At 31.5% G+C, this 21366-nt stretch overlaps 1 protein-coding gene across 1 annotated transcript in view; it reads left to right on the top strand.

Annotated features, from left to right (window-relative positions):
* LOC128166406 (uncharacterized) overlaps positions 1-21366 on the top strand; it is a 44654-nt gene that overhangs the window by 6807 nt on the left and 16481 nt on the right. Inside the window, exons 3-17 of the mRNA XM_052831556.1 lie at positions 77-418; positions 785-1210; positions 2717-3028; positions 3131-3181; positions 3540-3703; positions 4572-4646; positions 5657-5708; positions 7055-7360; positions 7491-7793; positions 11544-11609; positions 11765-12052; positions 12220-12531; positions 14257-14571; positions 16244-16450; positions 20993-21223. Coding sequence (XP_052687516.1) covers positions 77-418; positions 785-1210; positions 2717-3028; positions 3131-3181; positions 3540-3703; positions 4572-4646; positions 5657-5708; positions 7055-7360; positions 7491-7793; positions 11544-11609; positions 11765-12052; positions 12220-12531; positions 14257-14571; positions 16244-16450; positions 20993-21223 — 3450 coding nt within the window. The remainder of the gene's footprint in view (positions 1-76; positions 419-784; positions 1211-2716; positions 3029-3130; positions 3182-3539; positions 3704-4571; positions 4647-5656; positions 5709-7054; positions 7361-7490; positions 7794-11543; positions 11610-11764; positions 12053-12219; positions 12532-14256; positions 14572-16243; positions 16451-20992; positions 21224-21366) is intronic.

Genomic DNA, 21366 nt, shown 5'->3' with positions numbered 1-21366 from the left:
TTATAAGGTAAAGAAAAATATGTTAAATTTACAGTTACATGATAATACGATATATTACTGCATGTTTATTTGACAGAAAATCATGGATGGCCAATTTTTGTCAAAGAAACACACTGTCGAAATTTCATTCGAGGTATTCAAAAAGCTGGCGCAAACTTCAACGCAAGAAACAAAGTGGGACTTACGCCACTCTTATGTCATTTGTTTTCTTCGCCAAGACCTGACAAGTTCATTTTTGAAAGTCTCATTTCAAAAGGAGCTGACATGTACGTCTTGCATCCGTCTTCAAAGAAATCTATTTTAGCTTACATAATCGAGAATAGTCTCACCGAGTTACTAGATGTTGTCCTGAAGGCAAACTACAATGTCAACAGACCTGAAAGCAACGGCGACGGTCCTGTCTTTTTATGTCTTCTAGGTAATCATCTTATTTGCTCCTTATATTTTAAAGGGTTTTTTAGTGGTTTCTTTTATTGTATATAGTCATATGGGATATGGAGATCAAAATTAAGTTTGTCTATGATGAGTAATTGTATGCTTTTGTATTGGAAAAAAACAAGCTAGCAGGGATGCGTTTTCGTTTTTTCTCTGTTCTAAAAGAATTTTTTTCTTGATTAAAAATATAACTGTGAAATAATTATTTTGACAGTTTTTCCATAAAGGAAAATGATATCCCATAATAATGTTCAGAACTTAATCAGGTGATAATGTTTTAAAATATTATTTGTTATAGATGCTTTGCATCTGGTATATACCCAATATTGTTTCTTTTATAATTATTCAGATACTACCGTCAAGAAAGAGATCTTTAGAAAACTGCTGGCAAACGGAGCATCTGTAAATGTCCATGATAAAAATGGACAGTCCTTGATTGAACGGGTGCTTCTTTTGAAGCAAATTGTACCATATACACGTACACAATCTCATTGGTTACTTGGTTTCATGAGGACAGTGCATTTACCAGCACCTCACCCTGAAATGACCGAATTATTGACATTGTTGTTCAGTCGAGGGGCGGATGTTAACTTTGTTGGAAAAGATGGAAATACGCCACTTTTTACAGCAATAAACGAAGAAATGTTCAAGACGGCGTTAGATCTGATAGAACGAGGAGCTGATATCAATCATATTGCAGCAAACAATTTGACAACACTTGAATGTTGTTATGCTGTGTTTAAGAAATCCATGAAAGAGTCGCACAGGTCTTTTTGTAGGTATCAAATCTACAAAGAGCTTTATTTACTTGAACATTTTTGCAACACTTCTTATAAAAGTCAATAAGACCAACTTCTATGTATATATCAAAATTAAGTAGCCACGCATAGTACCAATATTTTTTTCATATTTCTCGTATTTTAATGTTCTTTAGGGAATAAACATGTAGACAACGGTTACTATGGAGACAGGTCACTTTTGTATAAGAAGCAAAATGATTAAATGTGGCCGTTTTCAGATATTTTTGAGGCGAATTTTAAGTTATTGCATCCAAATTCAGCTATACTGAATAAAATGAACATATACAAAATATTAGGAATTTTCAAATCATAGAAAAATATTCATAAACAAATGAATGAATAGATTTGAAGTGTTAATATAAACTTAAATACTCTTTTATGAATAAATTTTAATATGTTGTGACTGTAACAAACACAATAAATATTAAGATTAAAGTCCGTTGCTATGGTACAAATGCTAAAAATCTGGAAAATCTGCGTTTTTAAGTAACTATTAAAAAAATTTTATTCATAGCGTTGACATAATTCTTGAAAAAAAAATTGATTGGGATGACAAAAGATGTCCTCATCTTTCTTGTAATATCAATTGAAGCTGCATTTTTAAATAATTTAAAGAAATGGCCGTTCACTTTTTCACGGTTAAGAATTCTCGAACTGGAGTTAACATGGCTGAATAATCATTGAATACCTTTATAAGTTTAGCGTGTTTTTTCACAAATAGCAAGAAAAGTTGATTTTGAATTATGTTTAAAGCAAATATTTTTGATTCCAGATTATGTTGTTTTCTTCGCTTTTTCTTATTTTAACCTTGTACACAAAGCATCAGGCGTCAAGTTTCTTATCAAATATGTTTTTTTGGAAAACAGGTATTCATTTATTAATTTTGTTTCATGATAATTTCTATGGTGTAAGAATTTTACGAAAAATTCATGTTTATAAAATAGTTTTGTTATGTCCATGGTAAAATTGGTAAAACAATCGTTTCCCCACGAGTCAGTTTCTCGTGTTTTCATGGAGAAGATGCACTGCAATCTCTTACATATCATTAAAAACATTTCCGAACTTAAGTCTAAATACGTTAAATACCGTCAATGTTTTGTGAGTGGTATTGGTAGCATCCAAGTTGATCAAAATACAGAAGTAACCAATATTTGACTGAATTGTTTTTCAATGTTTCATGTGTTACTAAATTGTATCAATAATACATTAAATTTGTCTGTCAAAATCTCTAAATCTTATGAACCCACTCATATTTTCTTACAAAAAGTCATACTTATACACATAGATCATATGGAATTTGGATTATAAAATGTTTAAAATGAGTAAGATATGTTATTGGATTAAATCAAGAATTACAGATAACTTACCAAAATCGTTTAAACTTTTGACAAGTAATGAACTTGGCCAGAACTGCTTAATCACTAGACCATCTGAATTGTTATTTAAACACTCAATGCTTACAATTTCTGTTTTACTTTAAGATACAGCTACCGAAATATCTTGCCAACATGTCATGTGTGCAATAATCGGTGCTGGATTCCACCTAGATAGAGTGCTATCAAATGGTCTTCTTCCTCTGGATATGGCCTCCACCGTTAAGGACGCAGATTCTGTGTTGGTGACCATGCTTTCATCTTTAGTTGATGCACCAAGCTTCTCTAAGGAAAAAGACGGCTTTCTACACAGCCTTTTAGACAAACACCCAATCACTATTTTAGCATTTTTAACAAAAAATCAGCATGTACATGTCTCAAGGAACAAAGATGGCAAATCGGCTTTTGAAGTATATAGCGGTAAAACATTTTTACAAAATTTGCATTACAGTTATATTTAACTTAATCTCAAGAGTGTAAGCTAATTTCTATTTAATGTTAATTTGTATTTTAACAAAACAGAGAACGTGTTTTATGCACCAACATGTGTGTGCAAGGATTCATCAGACACAGGTAAATTTTGTCCATTAAATAAGATTGTTGAATATAGAACTCTCAGATTAATTGGACTTAAAGTATTGATATCATATTAGACAAGTCTGAAATATTTTAATTGCACCTCCAACAGAACTTGATTTTTACAATGCAGTATATCCAGGGCATCAGATAAGATTAAAAGATAATTATCGAAATTGCTTTATATTTTATTGATAACTTATAACTTCAGTTTGTAACTGTTATTTGCCAAACTCTGTTTGAAATTGGTGATATCATATTCAGCCGTGTCTAAAAGGCGTTAAAAATATTTTTTACCAAAAATTTCTGAACATTAACATATAACTTTATTCCTTTTTATTATACTGTTTCAAAGATAAAAAACAGCTGGTGGAATTTTGTCTTTTGCGTGTAAAGCTTGCAATGAGAAAGAAAAATCCACGTCTTCGCATCTTTAGTCAACCATTTGAAGCAAACATTTTATACAAACATCATCTAAATAATGATATCGATTTGTCCGCTGTTTTGCCTGAACACAAGGTAAATACATGTATGTTCATTGCTATTGTTTTCAATATGTCATGAAAGGAACAAAGTTTTAATGACTTTGAGCAGTATAGACGCTACAAACTTATCATTTTTTGTTCAAATGATATACTTTAGAACGAGTTTTAAAAAAAAAATTGATTTAAACTCTAAAAGTGATCAACAACGTATAAAGGGTTCTTTTATCTGCTTTCTTGATAAAGGTTTTCTGAATTTATGACAAATCCTTGCTTACAGACACCAAAATTATATTTCAATAGGCATCTGTATTTGTTTTTAGTCAAAGCAAACACAAATACAAAACCTAGGTAGCATTGACACAATCTCTCCTTTCCTTAGCATTGGGACGAATGATAGATAATGTACAAAACTTCCTTAATATTAATTATACATCATAAGAGACGTTCAAAGCTCTATTTTTATGGGAAGCAACCCCATGCATCATATAAAAAAGACGTGTTATTAAACATTTGTGGTGTTTATTTGCAAGTTTATTGCAATTGGAGTCTCCAATATTCATTTTGCTTATGTTAGTAATGTTATCTGTATGTCTGTTTGATCACACTCTGTACGTAATCTTTAAAACAAATTAATAGTTATTTTCTATTTGACTTTTAGAAGCCATAATAATATCCCATTCCCCGATATCTGCTCTTTTATTTTTATTTTGATAAAACTACCTTTTGTATTAATATCATAAGATAAAATAATAAATTCACTACATTTAAATTTAACAAGTCTTCTACTGTGGTAGCTTAAAAAAATTCGTCAAGACTGGTTAAATAGATAGAAAAAAATGGTTTGAATTGTTTAAAAGTTCATATTTGACCTTAAAAAGATTACGACTTTATTTATTTTTTAGCTTCTTGATGATAAAAACACAATGGAATTCAAAGATGAAAAATCGATGATCGAAGCATTAGAAATCAACGAAACGGTAAGAGATTCAAAGCTATTACTTTACATAACACAATTTGAATCAACTGTCAATTGCCTGACAGCACTGAAGAGAACAAAATCGTTTAAGGGAATGGGTACCAAATAACTTCCCCTTTTGATATGTGGGATCATATTCTTTAACGCCCTCGGAATCTTTCCAGCAGATTTGATCTCCAAAAGTATAATTTTATTTTTGGGTAATGTTTCAACCTGGCACATTAATTTTCATGATATTAAGATATTTTATTATACAAATGTCTGTTCACATTATTTTAAAGATAACGACATAAAAAAAAGCATGTCCGACCAAAAAGGGGAGAACATTACCTCATTGTAATTTGTTTGATTATGATGCCCATTAAGCTTTCTTCCAAAAATTGTGCAATGTATTGTCCAAAAGTCAGGGTTCCATGGCCAAGGGCGAGACCAATTTGAATATAAGGTGCAATGACACAGGGTTAGGGGTTAAGGCTTCTTCTTTTTTGAGGGGGGCATATGCGGCCGTATATTGAACATTTAGCTTGAGTCACGTACTTAACCTATTGCGCCAAAATTTAAGAACTCTACCATATTTTTTTGTGCATTGCTTGCACTTGCATGCTTGTATTGTAGAATTAACTGTAAGTATGTTGTGTGCATTATAAAAAACCCTGAATATTTTAAAAGATTACCCATTAGAGGCCAGCAGGTCTCTTTTTTCAAAGATTACTTTTTGGCTTTAGGAGTGAGAATATATATATATATATATATATATATATATATCTTATGACTAAACGTTTCTTTTTAATAAATCATATTATTATAAAGTTTTTACTCTTATATGATGCTTAAATTGTTATAATGAGGCCCTTTGACATGTCAGTTTTAGAGGTATAGTATTCATAAGACCACCAAGGCCTGTATACCTCTTGTCTGTTTTTTCTACCTTTTTACGTGTAAAAGAGGTAAAATTGATATTTCTTTAAATGTTTGAAATACTGAGAAAAGCATTGTTTGATTTTTTTTTAGGTTTTTAAAAACAAAATGGAACGTATACATTTGCTGACAAAAGCTTTCACTGGTAAGTAAATATACCTATGTAAATTTCTCTCAATCACTCTACCCCCCTTGTAGTAGGTAGTGAATTTCTTTGGTCATAAATATCTTTAAATTATTCTTAAAAGTATGAAGCACTTTGTTCAGTGGTCATAGGCGTTATGCCAGTAACCAAAGGTTGCTGGTTCAAACCCCGCTATGGTCACTTGATGTGTGTGTTGTGCCCTTAGACAAAGCACTTTATTTATATTGTCTTACTCCACCAAGCTGAGATTAGGTAGCAGCATGAGCTGTTGCTAACAGGGCTCACAAAAACTGTTAGTCCTGAAATTATAGAAACTTTGTCAAAAAAAATGTCCTTTTCTCTATGTAGATGTCTATACTACTATATTAAATTATTAGTATATAAAAATATTATATTAAAACATTAGGCTCGAGTTTTTGGCCTTTAATATCTATGAATCAAGAAAAGTATTGTCTTTTGTTTTATATATTTCAAACACCATTGGTACTTGAAGATTACAAGTCTGGTTTTACAAATACAAATACGTGCACATTTTCATTGGACATTTGCTATATATTCTGTTCATAATTATATCTATGATTTCTTATTAGACAAGTTATAAAATAACAAATATAAATTAACTTAGTACTTACTTTTGTTTTCATGGTGGCAAAGAAATTTTTGATTCCATGCAAAAAAATTCACATTATATTTCTAAGGAGTGTGTACATAATGTTTTATCGAGAAAATTATAAATGTGACACACCCGGTTTACGATAGAATGCGCTCCGTGTGTGTCACTTTAGCAAAGAAAGTACGGGAGATAAGTCTTACACAGTGCATTAACTATGAAAAATCCAGAGAGTTCCGAATGTCATTATGCCGTGTAAATTTGAAGCGAGTAAAAAGCGTTGGTGAAAAAGTTATGAATTCTACAATATGAATTAAATTTTTGTATGAAAGGTATTTACAGCCTCAAAAAGGTTTGTTATGATTTATTTGACTGTTAATTTCAATGCAACTTCATTAATTTTCTCCAAAATTGTTTTGGAGCGATTCTGCAGTTTCCTGCTACATTTCGGGTACATGGGAGGCATTCTAACCGGTGTGTGGGCCTGTCCTAAGACGCGGTTAGATTATTCTAACTAAGGAGAGTGTAGTGAAATTAATAGCATTATTGTAAGCTTTTTGCATTGTTATATAAATGTCAACAATACGGTGTGTCGATAAATCTATTTCGTTAATGGCCGATATGCAATGTCATTTTTTTTCAAATTCTCTTAAAAATAGTAAATAGGAGCCCTGAAAGAGAAACTGCTTTGAAGTACTTCAATCAAAGTTTTGATATCAAAGGTTTTTAATTTCAGGTTCAGTATATCCACACATTGCCGATGCCATGGAAGAATGTTGCAGTGCAATCGGGCGTCTCATGGCCTTCGAAAATGTATCAGCCAATCGAAAGCTGTCATGGGGAATGCATCCAATTTGTGTTGCAGTAAAACTTAATAGTACCGAACTTGTAAAATTCATGTTAATGAGGGGAGCTGATCCTAATATAATGGATTCTTGGGATGAAACACCGCTATCTCTAGCAATAATACTTCAAAATCTTGAAATGATTCAACTGCTGATTAAAGGAAAAGCAAATGTTAATCACATGGCATCAATTACAAGTATGCATTTGCATTTTCTTTAGAAAATTAAAAGATACGTTGTATTTCTGATGAAAATAATTGCATTAACAAGTTAAATGTGTATTAGTGGAAGGCAGACTAATTCTTGTAATTTGGCTGATTTTTTTAGGTGATTTGCGGCAGTCACTCCTGAGCAGAAGTTTAAAGATATTTCTACACTCGCCAATTCAATGGGGTGTACCGAAGAACAACATTCTGCTGAAAATTGTTAAACTTTTAGTCGAAAATGGAGCAGACGTTAATCTAGATGTGGAAAATGTTGACTCCGCTTTGATAGAAGCTGTAAGAATGCAGGACTTTGAAATTGTCACATTTTTACTGAAAAGCAAAGCCGATATCAACCATAAAGGAATACAGGGCTTAACAGCCCTCCATGTTCAATTAATGCAAAGACCTATTTCAAGATACAGAGGTAATTTCTATATCATATTCTGAAGTTTACTGTTAAGCTTTTTTTACATTGTAGAGGATTTTTTGCTTTTGTCAGTGATACACATTAACATACACATTTGGGTGGTATAATGCTAAGTTGCTGTCAATATTTATGGAGTAGATTCATATGATTTTTCTAGTCAGTCGTATCAAATATGATAATACATTTGAATGTTGGCCATTTGCGAATATACATATACCATTGTAGTACTGTGTAAGCATTTCGCTAATTTTGATTTATATCAGCTGTGTTTAGCTGATAGTAAAGAACACTGTTATGCTTTTCAGTTAAGAAATTTGTTCGTTTCTCTGTATTTTAGGCGTCACCTTATCACAATTTTTACACTCTAGTTCAATAAACCAAACTTTGGGCAAGGCACGATGTCTTTAATAGTTTAGATGAGTTCAAATACACTGTGTTTCGTCCCACCAACTAGAGCTAATAAAGTACTCAAAATAAGGATGTGGTAATATAAAATATCTTTCCCAATAATGTTAATCATTATAGCCATAAACAAAACTTCTTTTCCCCATCAAAAAAATATCAAAGAAAAACAAGATTGTTCACATCATCATCTCTGGGAAAAAGTAAAATGATACAAAGATCCTTATCAAAATACAAACAAAATCTAAAATTATTTCCATTGTCTGTCCCAAGATGTATATGCCTCACATTTTCTTAAATTGTTCTATATCTAAAATGCCTCTGGGTTCAAACGATGTTCATTCAAAAGTATAAAAAAAAAAAAAAATCAAAGATTTCCCCTTTGAAACGCTCCTTCTAACTTGTCATATTTCAATCCACGGCTAAAAATAATTTTCTATTGCAAAAGAGAGGAAGATACCCGGATGATAACGTTGAGAAATTGTGCGCGGTATTCTGATTGACTTCCGAATGGAAAAAGATGCAAGCATACCTTATCATAAATCTCCAAAAAAAAAATCGTTTCTGGTACAGTTATTTATCTGAGTAAAAACGATAATGTGTCAATGAAGATATCTTGGAAAATTTTCCTTTCATCGATTTCAATTTTTATTTCAATTCGTCCAAATGTGCGGCATAAATATCAAAGGACACACTATAAAAGGAAATGAACAATGAAAACAATCTGACATCTTTTCATTAAGAGTTTCTCCTCTCAGAGTTAGAAATAGGCCAATTATCGTGTTTGTTTGTATTACCAGTTAATGTTCATCGTATAAAAAGATGATTTAGAAGATGAATCATAACGAGAAGTTCAAGGAAAGTCAAACTTACATTTTTAGGGGCCATATGTAGAGTTGCCACAAAGGGCAGAGCTGTTTGAAACTTTACAAAGAAATAATACATTATTATAGAAAAAACATTGTTCTAGAGAATTTAAAATCACTCATTTGGTAAGCTATGTAGATTAATATGAATTTATGTTTTCTCATGCTGCACAACCTCACCGCAGCTCTGATTTTGCTGTCTGATAAAATGAACTCAACACTTGTGCATTATGAAATATGTCATTTATTAAAAATGACGAAAGTAAAGAAAAATATAAACAACATAGTAGGGGATCAGACCCCAAAACTGTTCTCACAAAATGTTAAATAACTTATCAATATGCTGATCCCCTTAAATTACAGAAAAACAATATTTAGTTCAAAATTATATACAATATATAAAAAAAACCAGCAAAAGAGATGGCACCTCAAAAATAAAATATGGCACCTCAAAAATAAAATATGCAGAATAACAATATTTTGTACATGTATGCAACTTTCAAATATTGGAGTGGTGAAACGGGGGTGGTGGTGGGTGTATCAAAACATTACTCGTGCTAACACTCTCAGAGATGAAGACAGAATGACCCTACTCTCACTGGTCAGATACTGACCGCATCAAACCGCGTGACCATATCGATTAATTTGATTGGCTATTAAATTTAATTTGGGGAGAATTACACCATGGAATTTTTTACAATTACATAAAAGGTCACTGGGAGGTTTTTAGACTAGGGATTTGGGCTAAAAATAGACATGGACAGTGACCACTGAAGGAAAAATACATAATATGGCCAACGACCTCTACAAGGCCTGGGAAAGAAATGCAACATATATAATCAAACATAAACATGAAAAATACAATAAATAAGCATATAAAACTATAGCGTTCAACACATAAATACAATTATTAACATAACTGTTGTTTTATGTCTTTACTCTTTGGACCAGAAATGACATTTAGGAAGATGACGAGTTTTTTAAGATTTATATTGTTAAAAACAACCGATACCAATAAAAAGGCAAGAAATATCTTTCAAATATTCGCAAGGTTTTTTTGCAATGAATGTTGAAAATATTTTTAGTTTAAATTTTGGGTCTATTAGACTTGAATATATGAAGTTAGAGATCACATTATCTCTACAAAGGCTACTCTGTAAGATTTATTTATATTATTAGCTAACCAGAACTGAAAGCTCATGTGAGCTATTTTGATTACGTTTTATGCGGCGTCAGTCTGTCTGCAAACTTTCTTTTACGACTTCTCTAGAACCACTTAGTTAATTTTAACCGAACTTAGCACAAAGTGCAAGAATAAAAGTGACTTAGATTTGTTAAAACCTTTCAAAACTCATCTTCTCTAAAACTAATAGCTTGTGTTAAAACATCTTAAGGAAGTGTAGATTCAAGTTTGTTTAAATCATCATCATCCCTGGGAGTAGGGTGGGGTTTGGATTTTTACGTAAGAATATGTATAGAATTTTTTTTAATCTTTTCAAAAACCAATGGAGAGGAGACAATGTAAATTTTGTTGAGGCATCTTCAGGTAGTGTTGATTTAAGTTAATTAAATCAAGATCCCAAGGGAGTGGTAGTATAATGCCACAACTCAAGACTGTGTTAATCATTATCTTCAGTGGCCAAGTTAGAGATTCGAGTATTTAACAAGGAAACGGTTTTTTAAATTCTCAATTTTAGAGTCAAAAGTTGTAATATATGGTAATATTGATTTGCAGTCATGTTACCAAATTGTTGATTCTCTTAAATTTTTAAGACATGAGCCAATAAACATTTCTTGGGCTTCTCAAGAGTTTCAAATATTGATGCAGGTTTAAAGATACATTATCAGTTGTTTAAGATAGTCTTAAGAATTGCAATGTTCAATATGTAATATGATTATTAAAACATCATGCTAGAAAAGGGTTTTTGTTAAAAATATCGTTAAAAATATCGAAAGAAAAATATGAAAATCTTTTTAACAGAATCTAGTCTAATACTTTGTCCAGATTTTTTATTTATGGCTCCATAAAACTGATTTTATTATGACTTTTGTTGCTCAGGTTAGCGATGTGACCCATGGGTCTCTTGTTTTCAGGATGAACATTTCTTTTGATACTTGTAAACATGTACATGTATAATGAGATGACAGTTTTATTCTTTTAGAATGAAAAATTGTTATGATAGTAATCTCTATTTATTCACTGATAAAGTATGATTTATTTTTCAGTAAAACAACTAAGACCTTATTTCTAATCATTAGGTCAGGTTTGTCTAACCATGTTTGGAAGCAAATTGAACTTAACTCTCTTTTCATACTATTGCAACAGTCAAAGCGATATCACTGACATCATTTTATTTCTGACTTACTGTTGGAGCTTAATTTATTTTTATACTGTAAGAATATTTTATATTTCGATTTGCTTAGTGATTAGCAATTTTAGTCACACAGACTTTCCATAATCTTACTTTTTTCATTTCAGATGCTGACAGCATCCTAAATATTTTAACAGCACACGGTGCATCTGTTAATATTAAATCAATACATGGTAAGACCCCAATAAATGTGACTTTAAGACAACAATTCTTCAAAGTCATACCAAACCTCATCTCTCGAAATCTGGAGCCAAACATAACAGATAACGACGGATTGTCGTACTTTTAGTCACACAGACTTTCCATTATCTTACTTTTTTCATTTCAGATGATGAAAGTATGTTGAATGTTCTAACAGCACACGGTGCATCTGTTAATATTAAATCAGTACAGGGTGAGACCCCAATACATGTGGCTTTAAGACAACAATTCTTCAAAGTCATTCCAAACCTCATCTCTCAAAATCTGGAGCCAAACATAACAGATAACGACGGAATATCATACTTAATGTTGGCTGCGCAATTCGGGGAAGAAGACTTGGTTGAAAGTTTTGTCGATATTGGAGTAGATTGTTCTCTTGTCGATTCTAAAGGCAACAGTGCACTTCATTATGCATGTAAACATCTTATTATAAAATATGATTTTTGTTTAATCTTGAAGTTTTAGTTTCCAATGTTCCTTAATAAATTGACAAATATGCTAACAAATATATTGAGCAAACAAATTTCACACTATTACTCAATGTATGTTTAAGTTTTTTAATCGTGTTTTTTTAAATTTCAGGCTACGAAAACTTCAAAACATCTGTATTTCACATTCTTTTAAGAAATGGTTGCAACATTAACTTGACGAACAACGAAGGGCTGTCACCTTTGAACATCTATTTAATGAAAAACCTTAGAATAGATAGTTGCTGTTTGTTTTTTAAAAACGGCTCAGATCCTTCAAACTGTATTAAGAATTTTCATTCGCCACTGATGATTGTACTAGAAAAAGGTTCTGATGATATGTTAAGGTGTATATTAGAACACGGTGTAGATATTAATCATCTTGGGGCATCTGATACCACAGCCCTACATATTGCAATAGAAAAAGGTAATTCTCTCTCTCTCTCTCTCTCTCTCTCTCTCTCTCTCTCTCTCTCTCTCTCTCTCTCTCTCTCTCACGCACACACACACACACACACACACACACACACACACATCATCATCATTATCATTGAATAAAAGTATTCATACATAGTTACTTCTCTGTTGAAATAACCTATTTGAAGTATTTTTCCTAGGTGACCATTAATTGATGGTAACATCAATGGGTTCTTGTTTACTCTGTTTGGCAGGGTTTTTTATTTCCGAAATCAGAAGCTTAAAGCTATACACGCTATAATTTGCGTCAATTTTGAATGACAGTGAAAACGCATGTGTTTGTCTACTTATAAAAGTTATCCTTAATCTGTAAATTACAAGGGTGAATTCCATCTCGTTACAAAGATATAGATTTTTAATTGTTTATTTTCCTGCCAGGAAAATATACCTTTTCATGAATATTGATGAAGGAAGAGCAAACCGACCTCCTTGCGCATGTCCGCGGAGAACTAGGTGGTCGTTATTGTTTGCCTACTTAAATATCCAACTTGATTTTTATATGCTTAACAGTTGTTAATTTGAAATACATACATGTATAATGAGTAAAATACGCTTGCCATTCACGATACCCTTACTTCTGCATTAACACTTATAGGATCTATAAATAGCACATAGGGGAAAAACACAGGTCTACGTCATTTTTTTAAAGGAAGTATTCATATCTACTCACAGGCTTGTATTTTTTTCTTTTGTTTGTACTCGTATATCGGACAAACTTATGCTTTACTGAAAATATCCTTTCCTTTGTGAAACTATCACAATTATGAAGATGTTGACCCTTCACCAGTTTTGGTATGATAGGCTAAATTTAGCTGTCGATATCACGTGATAGATTGATATTCACGAGGAGGCATTACTTTCCTGGCAGGAAAATAAATATTTTTTATTGTTTAATATTTGATATATTTGTTACGTGATCGAATTGAGCATTATAATTAACATAATAAAGGTAACTTTTATTAGTAATCAAACACATACATTTTCCCCTTTATTCAAAATTGACGCAAATTATAGCGTGTATAGCTTTAAGGTATGATATTAATAGTGAACAAATAATTCAAAGGGTGTGGGTATAGGCCACTAATGCATTTTTCCATATACGCTAATGTTAGCAATAGAGTTCCTCGCTTCGGTCCTAATTTTCTTTTAGCAATAAGAGACCCTTCAATAAAAGCTCACCAAATTGTCTCTCTCTTGTTAAAATTTCGTGATGTAAAGTCAGATTCGTTTTCCGGCAATATGCGTTTGTATTGAAAAACTCTAAAAAAAAAAATGTTAAGAAAAAAAAAGGGAATTTCCGTAGTTTTGGAAAGGGTATACACCAAACAGTTTCAATTATTTCCTTCAAATGATGATTCTATTTTTACACTTAGATTTAAAAATTCCAAATCCTCTCCTTTTTGACTTGTGTCAAGCATTCTGATCTGCAATGTCACAATAAATGTATTGCTTTACATTGAAATATGAAAAAAATATAAAATGGTATTTACTTTTTTTCCACAAAATTAAAAACTAAATTATAAGAACGATATAAATGGACCACGTAACAGATTGCAATTAGTCTTCTAGTTATCCAACAAAATTTCTAACAGAGTCTATTGACCATTTTTAGTGCATTTGTAACCTACATCATAATTTGAGATTTTAACTTATGATTTTTTAACTGTTGTATTAGGGATAAATAGAGAGGAGAGAGTGAATCAGTTACTTGATGCTGGAGCTGACGTAAATGCTGTTACAAGTGCAGGGTTATCGCCCCTATCAGTTTTGTTACGTTCCAGACATTCCGATGAAACAATGCGTCTGATGTTAAAGTTTATAAAATGCAAAGCCGATCCAAACATTGGAACTAATCCTCCTCTCTGTTTTGCTTCCGCTGCGATGAATATTCCTATTATGAAGACGCTTTTAGAGGCAGGAGCAGATATAAACAAATCGAACACGGATGGAGAATCGGCACTTTGTTGTTGCCTTAAAACTAACCATCGAGGTAAAACTTCAATAGTCTTAACATAATATCCTTTAAATCTGTAAACAATTCTGTTTTTGTTAACATTTGTTTCTGCATCGATTGTACTGTGCATCTTGGAACCAAAAAATGTTCCCTCAATAAATCTTGCAATACTGTTGCAAATCTTGCGGCCATGCAGGCTATATCCCAGCCCTTATTTATGTTATGGACAAACGTTAATACTGCGATTGTACTGAAAATTTCTAAACTATTAACCGATATGTATAGTTCGAATTCCTCCATTGAAGCTCCATTGAACCCTTATAGAACGTTAGTGTAATTTGAGCATCGTTAAGGTGTAGTTTTTTCTTATATCAAAAAGATTATCTAAAATAATTGAAAATAAACATTGTTTTATTTCTTACTGTTTGTTAAATGTGAGCAAATTTTATGTCTGCAGGGAAAACTCTTCCCAACCTTTTTTATTTTATTTGTAACGTATTTTTGATATGTTGCTACATATAATCTAGTGCAAATTATAAGTTATTCTTACTTTAACAATTTTTAAAACCGCTATTTAATTCATACATTTAATTGTAGATATGTTAAAATTATCTGATATAGATCAAAAATGAATTCTTTTGCTGTTCCATTTCATCAAGCACCTAAAAATGTCGTTCATTTACACTATTAGCTAATTTGTTTAGAAAATGTACTGGTGTCTTGAAAATTGTTAATTCTTTTTAAATGATTATTTTTTTCAGAATGTGCTATTTGTTTAAATCAAATGTTAAAACAACAAAACAAAATTAGATATATGCAACAATTTGACCTTTTCTAAACTTTCAAAAGTAATCTCACTTTAATTATCATACTCGTTTATGCCCAGCTATGCTATAGAAAACTTGCTTAAACAACAATGTCTATCTTTAAAAAAAATTGCAGTGTCAATAAGACTTGTACATATAAAGAATTGCTTAGCTATAAATGAAAAAAATGACAGTAACAAACCGCCAACCATCTCAAAATTTATAAAGCAAAAAACAAATTAAAAGCAGAGCAACATGGACCTCTAAACGATAGAGATGAAATCAGGTGCTTAGGATAAATATAAACATCCCCCGTTGACCACTGGCACCCGCCGTGCGCTTCTTCTCACAATTGTGCATGTCATGATCGAGATAAATGTCAAAATGGAGAATATGTCATAATAGGGGAAAAACGAAAAGTTGATGTTTTGGTTTGTTCGTGATGGTCAAAATATAAACCTAGAGCAAATACGGACCTCCATGACATTGGAGTTGGGATCAGGGGCCTAGGAGGAGCAATGCTCCCCTGCCGACCGGTCGCACCCGCCGTGTGCTCATTGTAAAGGTCACGAAAAGCGGAAGAAACCTTAGTTATTCTGGTTTATGAATAAAGGTCTAACAATGATGTCTACATGTGATGAAAATGCAATATTTAATTACTTTGGTACTGCTTTATATTTCTTATCCAAATATAAATGTACGCTTAATATTATTTATAAGTTATATTAAAAATATTTATTTAGTACTATTTCAAACTAATGTTATAATCTAAAAAATGCCAATGATTGTCAGAGAAGTTTTGTTTGATTTAAAAAACTTTTGATGATTTATTCTTTTCTAATTTTTAGTATTTTTCTCAGTTAATTGACTGAGAAATGCACATTAATTCTTTTTCTTTTCAGATGAAACACTTATACTGAAAAATGTGACATTTCTTGTCGAAAATGGAGCGTCCGTCAATGCAGAAATGGGAACAGAATCACCCTTACATTTTGCTGCTGCATCAAAGTTGCGAAGAACGATCGATTTTCTAATCGAAAAAGGTGCAAACATCAATCATGTTGGAAGTTGCGATGTTACACCGCTGCTGACGTATATTTCAAAAAAAGGTAATATGGAACTTGTACTGTAGTATTATTATAATAACTATCCTATTATCCCCAATTTTTATATAATTATTTTATAGGATCATGATAGAAATTATAGTAATCAAAGACATTAAGGGTTAGCAAAGCCATAAAATCGATGCATTCAATTTTAGGTACACGTATTTAACATTCAGAGAATGTCTTGTTGACAAAGATAATGCTCGAAAAGTGTTATTATATTTATTAAATTAGATTTTATGCAATTTAGTGACATCTTGATATTTTAGCTTCACGTGAATTTCCTTGTTCAGAAGACACTGATACAGTAACCGCAACGTGTTTTTTTTTACAAGATAATAAAACGATAGGATAGGATCCACGCATGATAGAATAGGATTAATGCACGATTGAACAGTATACACGGACGATACGATATGATTGACACATTATAGGAAAGGATAAACAATGCTCATGATAAACCTACTGTATATTCGCGTTAAACGATCTTTACGATTAACCTGATAATGACAGAGTTTGAGAAAGAACATGCACGAATCAACGTGTACGTGGGATTTCTTGCTATCAACAAACTCTGAGTTGTTAAATCATTGCTGCATCATTTTTAGAATGTATAAAACTGACCAGTTAATTTTTTTCAGCAAAATTGTGAGCTTAAATGATCAATATCTGTATTATCATTACTGAACACCTCGCTGATCGCTGCAAACATTTTAGCCGGAGATCAAAACACACGGAAAATAGTGGATTCAATTAAAACACAACTCTTGTTCTTAACAGAATAAAGTCTATTATAAATAAAATTATTTCTATAATAAAAAATGATGCATTAACAACGAATTTTATTTCATACAATTTAAATACATGTATACGATTTGTTAACATTGTTTTCATTACCGCACACCCTAGCCGATCGCCGAGAAGGTTTTAGCACCAGATCAAATCACACGGAAAATAACGAATTCAATTAAAATACAACTCTTTTAATCAAGTAAATAGAAATTGTATCATAAATACTTTGTCTGTGTAAAAAATGATGCACAAAAACAGATTGTATTACATGCAAGTTAACGTTTACACAGCTAGGTATACACTCCAATTACTATTTAATATATTCGATAAACAGGTGAAAATGTTACCTTGTTGCTAAAACCGTCGATAGTTTACATTAATTTTTCATTTCCATTGGTTACATATATGACTTCAATGTAATTTTGGTTAATTTTGATCGAAAGAATTAAAAAATTAGTATCATAATAGAAAGCTGGATAGGATATTGCAATTCTTGTTCGGTAAATTTGCGTATTCGGCGCACTGAACGACTCGTAAGTTTTAAATGAATTAACTTGCTTATGACAAGGCACACAACGATTAACACAAAAGAATAAACGGAAAAACTGTTAAAATTGAACAATAAATCTGATAGGATTCATTCACGATAGGATAGGATTAAAGCAAGATAGAGCATTATACATGCTCGATACGATAGGATTGGTACAAGATGCGATAGAATAGGATTGTTAAAAAAACATTGCGGCTACATGTACAGTATTATTGTTAGATATATATTTTTTCATAGATTCTCATACTTTACTATTGGGTAATGACAACCTAGATTATAAAACTAATGTTAGAATTTTCACAGCTGTGCAGAACTTTATAATCAATTCTCGCAGATTTACATAAGTATACTATTTTGTTCTTTACCATTTTTTTTCAATATATGTGTATATACATGTACCATGATTTATGACAATTGCAAATTACTTGTAATTGGGTGAGAACCTAGTAAGTTGCAAGAACTTGTGTTCGAACCCTTTGTATATTATATATACAATAAAATATGTTCAAACTAATATATTTTTGCTGAAATGGCATCGATCTGTTTAAAACAATTTCTTTTAAAACAGCATAACCTTTACTGTGAAAGAAATTTATTATTCAGTTTCAAATTGTGTTTTATTTGATGTCCGATTTGGTTTGTTTTAAGTCTGGTAATCACTTAGCTGTTTGGCATTGAATACGATTGTAAATAAAATCTTCGAAAAAAATATAGTAGGCGATACGCTTGATTTTTTTTATTGAGTCGGCTCGCGAAGCAAGAAGACCCTTGCTATCATGGGCATTCTCGGAATGGATTCTGAGCACATCCTTGTTATGATAATGCGCGATACAATGCAAATAGTTCTTATTTCTTAGTCGTTGAAATATCAACAGAACGTGTTGAATGTTATTCCTTTCTTATTCTCTGACTATAAAAACATAACTGGTTAAGCTCTTACACGATAAAACATCCAATTTACCCTCAGGTAATCTTTTTATTTATATATGTAAATGAGATAACGTGAGTGGGTATAAATACCTTGTTCCAAGAACGACCTGTCTAATTCCACGTGACTGCCACGTGACTTTGAGTTTAAAGTAGCGTGTGTGTTTACAGAAGATTTTGCATCAGAGAGAGGAATAATAAAACATAATCCTGATTACTTCATGTACATTATTGTGATAAAGGAAGATTCTCGTATAATATTCGATGATTGTTTTCGTTATGTTCGAAGTTCATTGTAAGAGCCAGGTAATGTAAATAAACTGGCGTAAATGTCGCGTAAAATTTAGATTCGCAATTAACAAAAATGGGGAAACAGCAAAATGTCCAATCAGCAGTTTATGTTACGAAACATCAAGCATGAGGAAGAGCTATGGAAATTCAATAATATAAGACTTTCAAATAGCCATAAAATTTGAGTTTTTCGTTTAGCAATAGTTTATATGTAAAAAACCGACCATCGTAGCAATTATCTTAAACAGAAATTGAACTGAGATATCTTGCTTTTTCGATTGTTTTGGAATTGTATCAAATCGGAGAAGCTTACTATGAGAGCATCATTTTTATTAGCTGCAGGTATGTAGCTCCCGGTCCGAAAAAATTCGGATTGACGACCTGGAAGCTACATGTACAGTCCGCACGTGTTAAAAAAGCTGTAATTTACGGCGCACAAAAAATTGCGTTAGTTTCATACAAACGAAAATTATATAAGTTAAAAAAAGCTGGAACTAATATTAAGTAGCCTTCGAAGAAAAAATCGTTTACTTAGCAGTGATGTGATGTAGAATAAAGTGGATACAATTCGGTGTCAAACATATTTACTGCTGAATTTTGCACTTTATAACAAGCATCAATGATAAAAAAAAAATATTAGTCTAGATTTATATAAAAGACAATGTGTGTCATGTTGCTAATTTTGTTTAGTAAATATAATTATAAACCCTATGAATATAAGAAAAAACCTGGTATGCATTCAATTTGAATTCATGGTCAGATTTTTAAAAAAAAGGTAAAACATGATATGAAAAACATTGAAGAGTATTCACTAGTGAATGACAGCCAAAATATGGAACTACCAAAGTAATGCATTTTCTTGGACACAATAAAGATATTTTGTAATGAAATATTTAAGATTTTTTTTTGCTGAATAACTTAATCACTTTGCATATAGAGTTTTCACTCTCCAGTGTCTGCCGATTGACTCTTTTGCAATCTTTGTATCCAGAGGTAATGCTTTGGATTTTTCTCATATTGGAGTCCAGCTCGTTGTCTCTTTGATTCTCATTTTAAAACCAGCAAGGATTTTGTTTGAGTAAAGGAGAAAGTAAATAAGTGAAAAAACTCATTGGCGAATGAATCTGAAATATGTTATAATATCAGATCATTGTCCAAATCTTTACCCTCAGATGGTAACAAAAAATGAACTATTTGAATTACATGGATTAGTCATTAGAGAGACTTTACAATTCATAAATGAAATTTTGTTAAGAAGCAAGTTGTTTTCCAATATATTTAGTTGTACATATTTTAACATTTATTAACTTATATTCAAAGTTGTGTTCAATCTAACAAATGAATCATTTCATTTTCAGCGTGTCAATCGTAATGGGGACCTAACTTTAATTAAAGAGGATGTAATTAATGCATGCATTTTTTTAATTTTATGTGTAAAAATGCAAAAAATATGGAAATTATCTTACTATGGAAAACAATGTATAGACAAGCCCATGTTTTATTTGAGTTATTTTCTCAAAATTAACTTTGGGTCATTAATGTGAATATCCACTATACAATTATTCAATAAATATCCAGTACTTTACAAACTTAAAATTTTATAATGCACTACTTTGCGGGCTTATGCTATACCAACATGGTGGTCTCATAAAGGTGATGTCTGTCTCGATTAGCTCTGTAATCTTTGATTACCTATTAATTTTTAATTTACTTAGGAAAGACAGAAAAGAAATTATATGCATTACTGACAATCTAAAATAAATAAAACTTCCATCAAAATATTGTCATGTTGAAAGCGAGTCGACTCTCAGGCCCCTCGGGCCTTTAATTTGATATTGAAAACACGAATTAAGTTTCTCTTTTGTTATAAGCAATGCAGCCCAAAGCATTCTTGCAATCTGACATGGATCTTTCTGTTTTATTGAATAGTTTCTTGAAAGCTGTAATAAAGTCATTTAACGTTTGACTTATTTTTGCCGTTTTAGATTCACAAAGATGGTGGAATCACAACGCAAATGATACAAGTTTTCTTGAGTTTTTACTTCTTCATAATGCTAATCCAAACGTTGAGGACCATGAAGGTAATAGTGTTCTGAACGTTGCATTTTCGAAAGAAACATCCATAAATAATATACGGAGTTTACTCAAAGCCGGTGCAGACCCCCTTCACAGTGGAAAAGATGGGCTAAACGCATACCAACAAGCGATTGAAAAGGGTAATATGACATTGTTTTTATCACAATTACACATAACCATGCAACATAGCTTTTATTTAAATTTTAGATTACCAATTTTGCAAGTTTCATATAATTTATATAACGTTGTTTGCTTTATCAATTACAGAATACAAATTTTTATG

This window comes from Crassostrea angulata, chromosome 10, assembly GCF_025612915.1.
Source record: "Crassostrea angulata isolate pt1a10 chromosome 10, ASM2561291v2, whole genome shotgun sequence".
NCBI classification, from domain to species: domain Eukaryota; kingdom Metazoa; phylum Mollusca; class Bivalvia; order Ostreida; family Ostreidae; genus Magallana; species Magallana angulata.
Note: the sequence above shows the minus strand (reverse complement) of the source record. Positions and strands in the feature narration are given on the sequence as shown.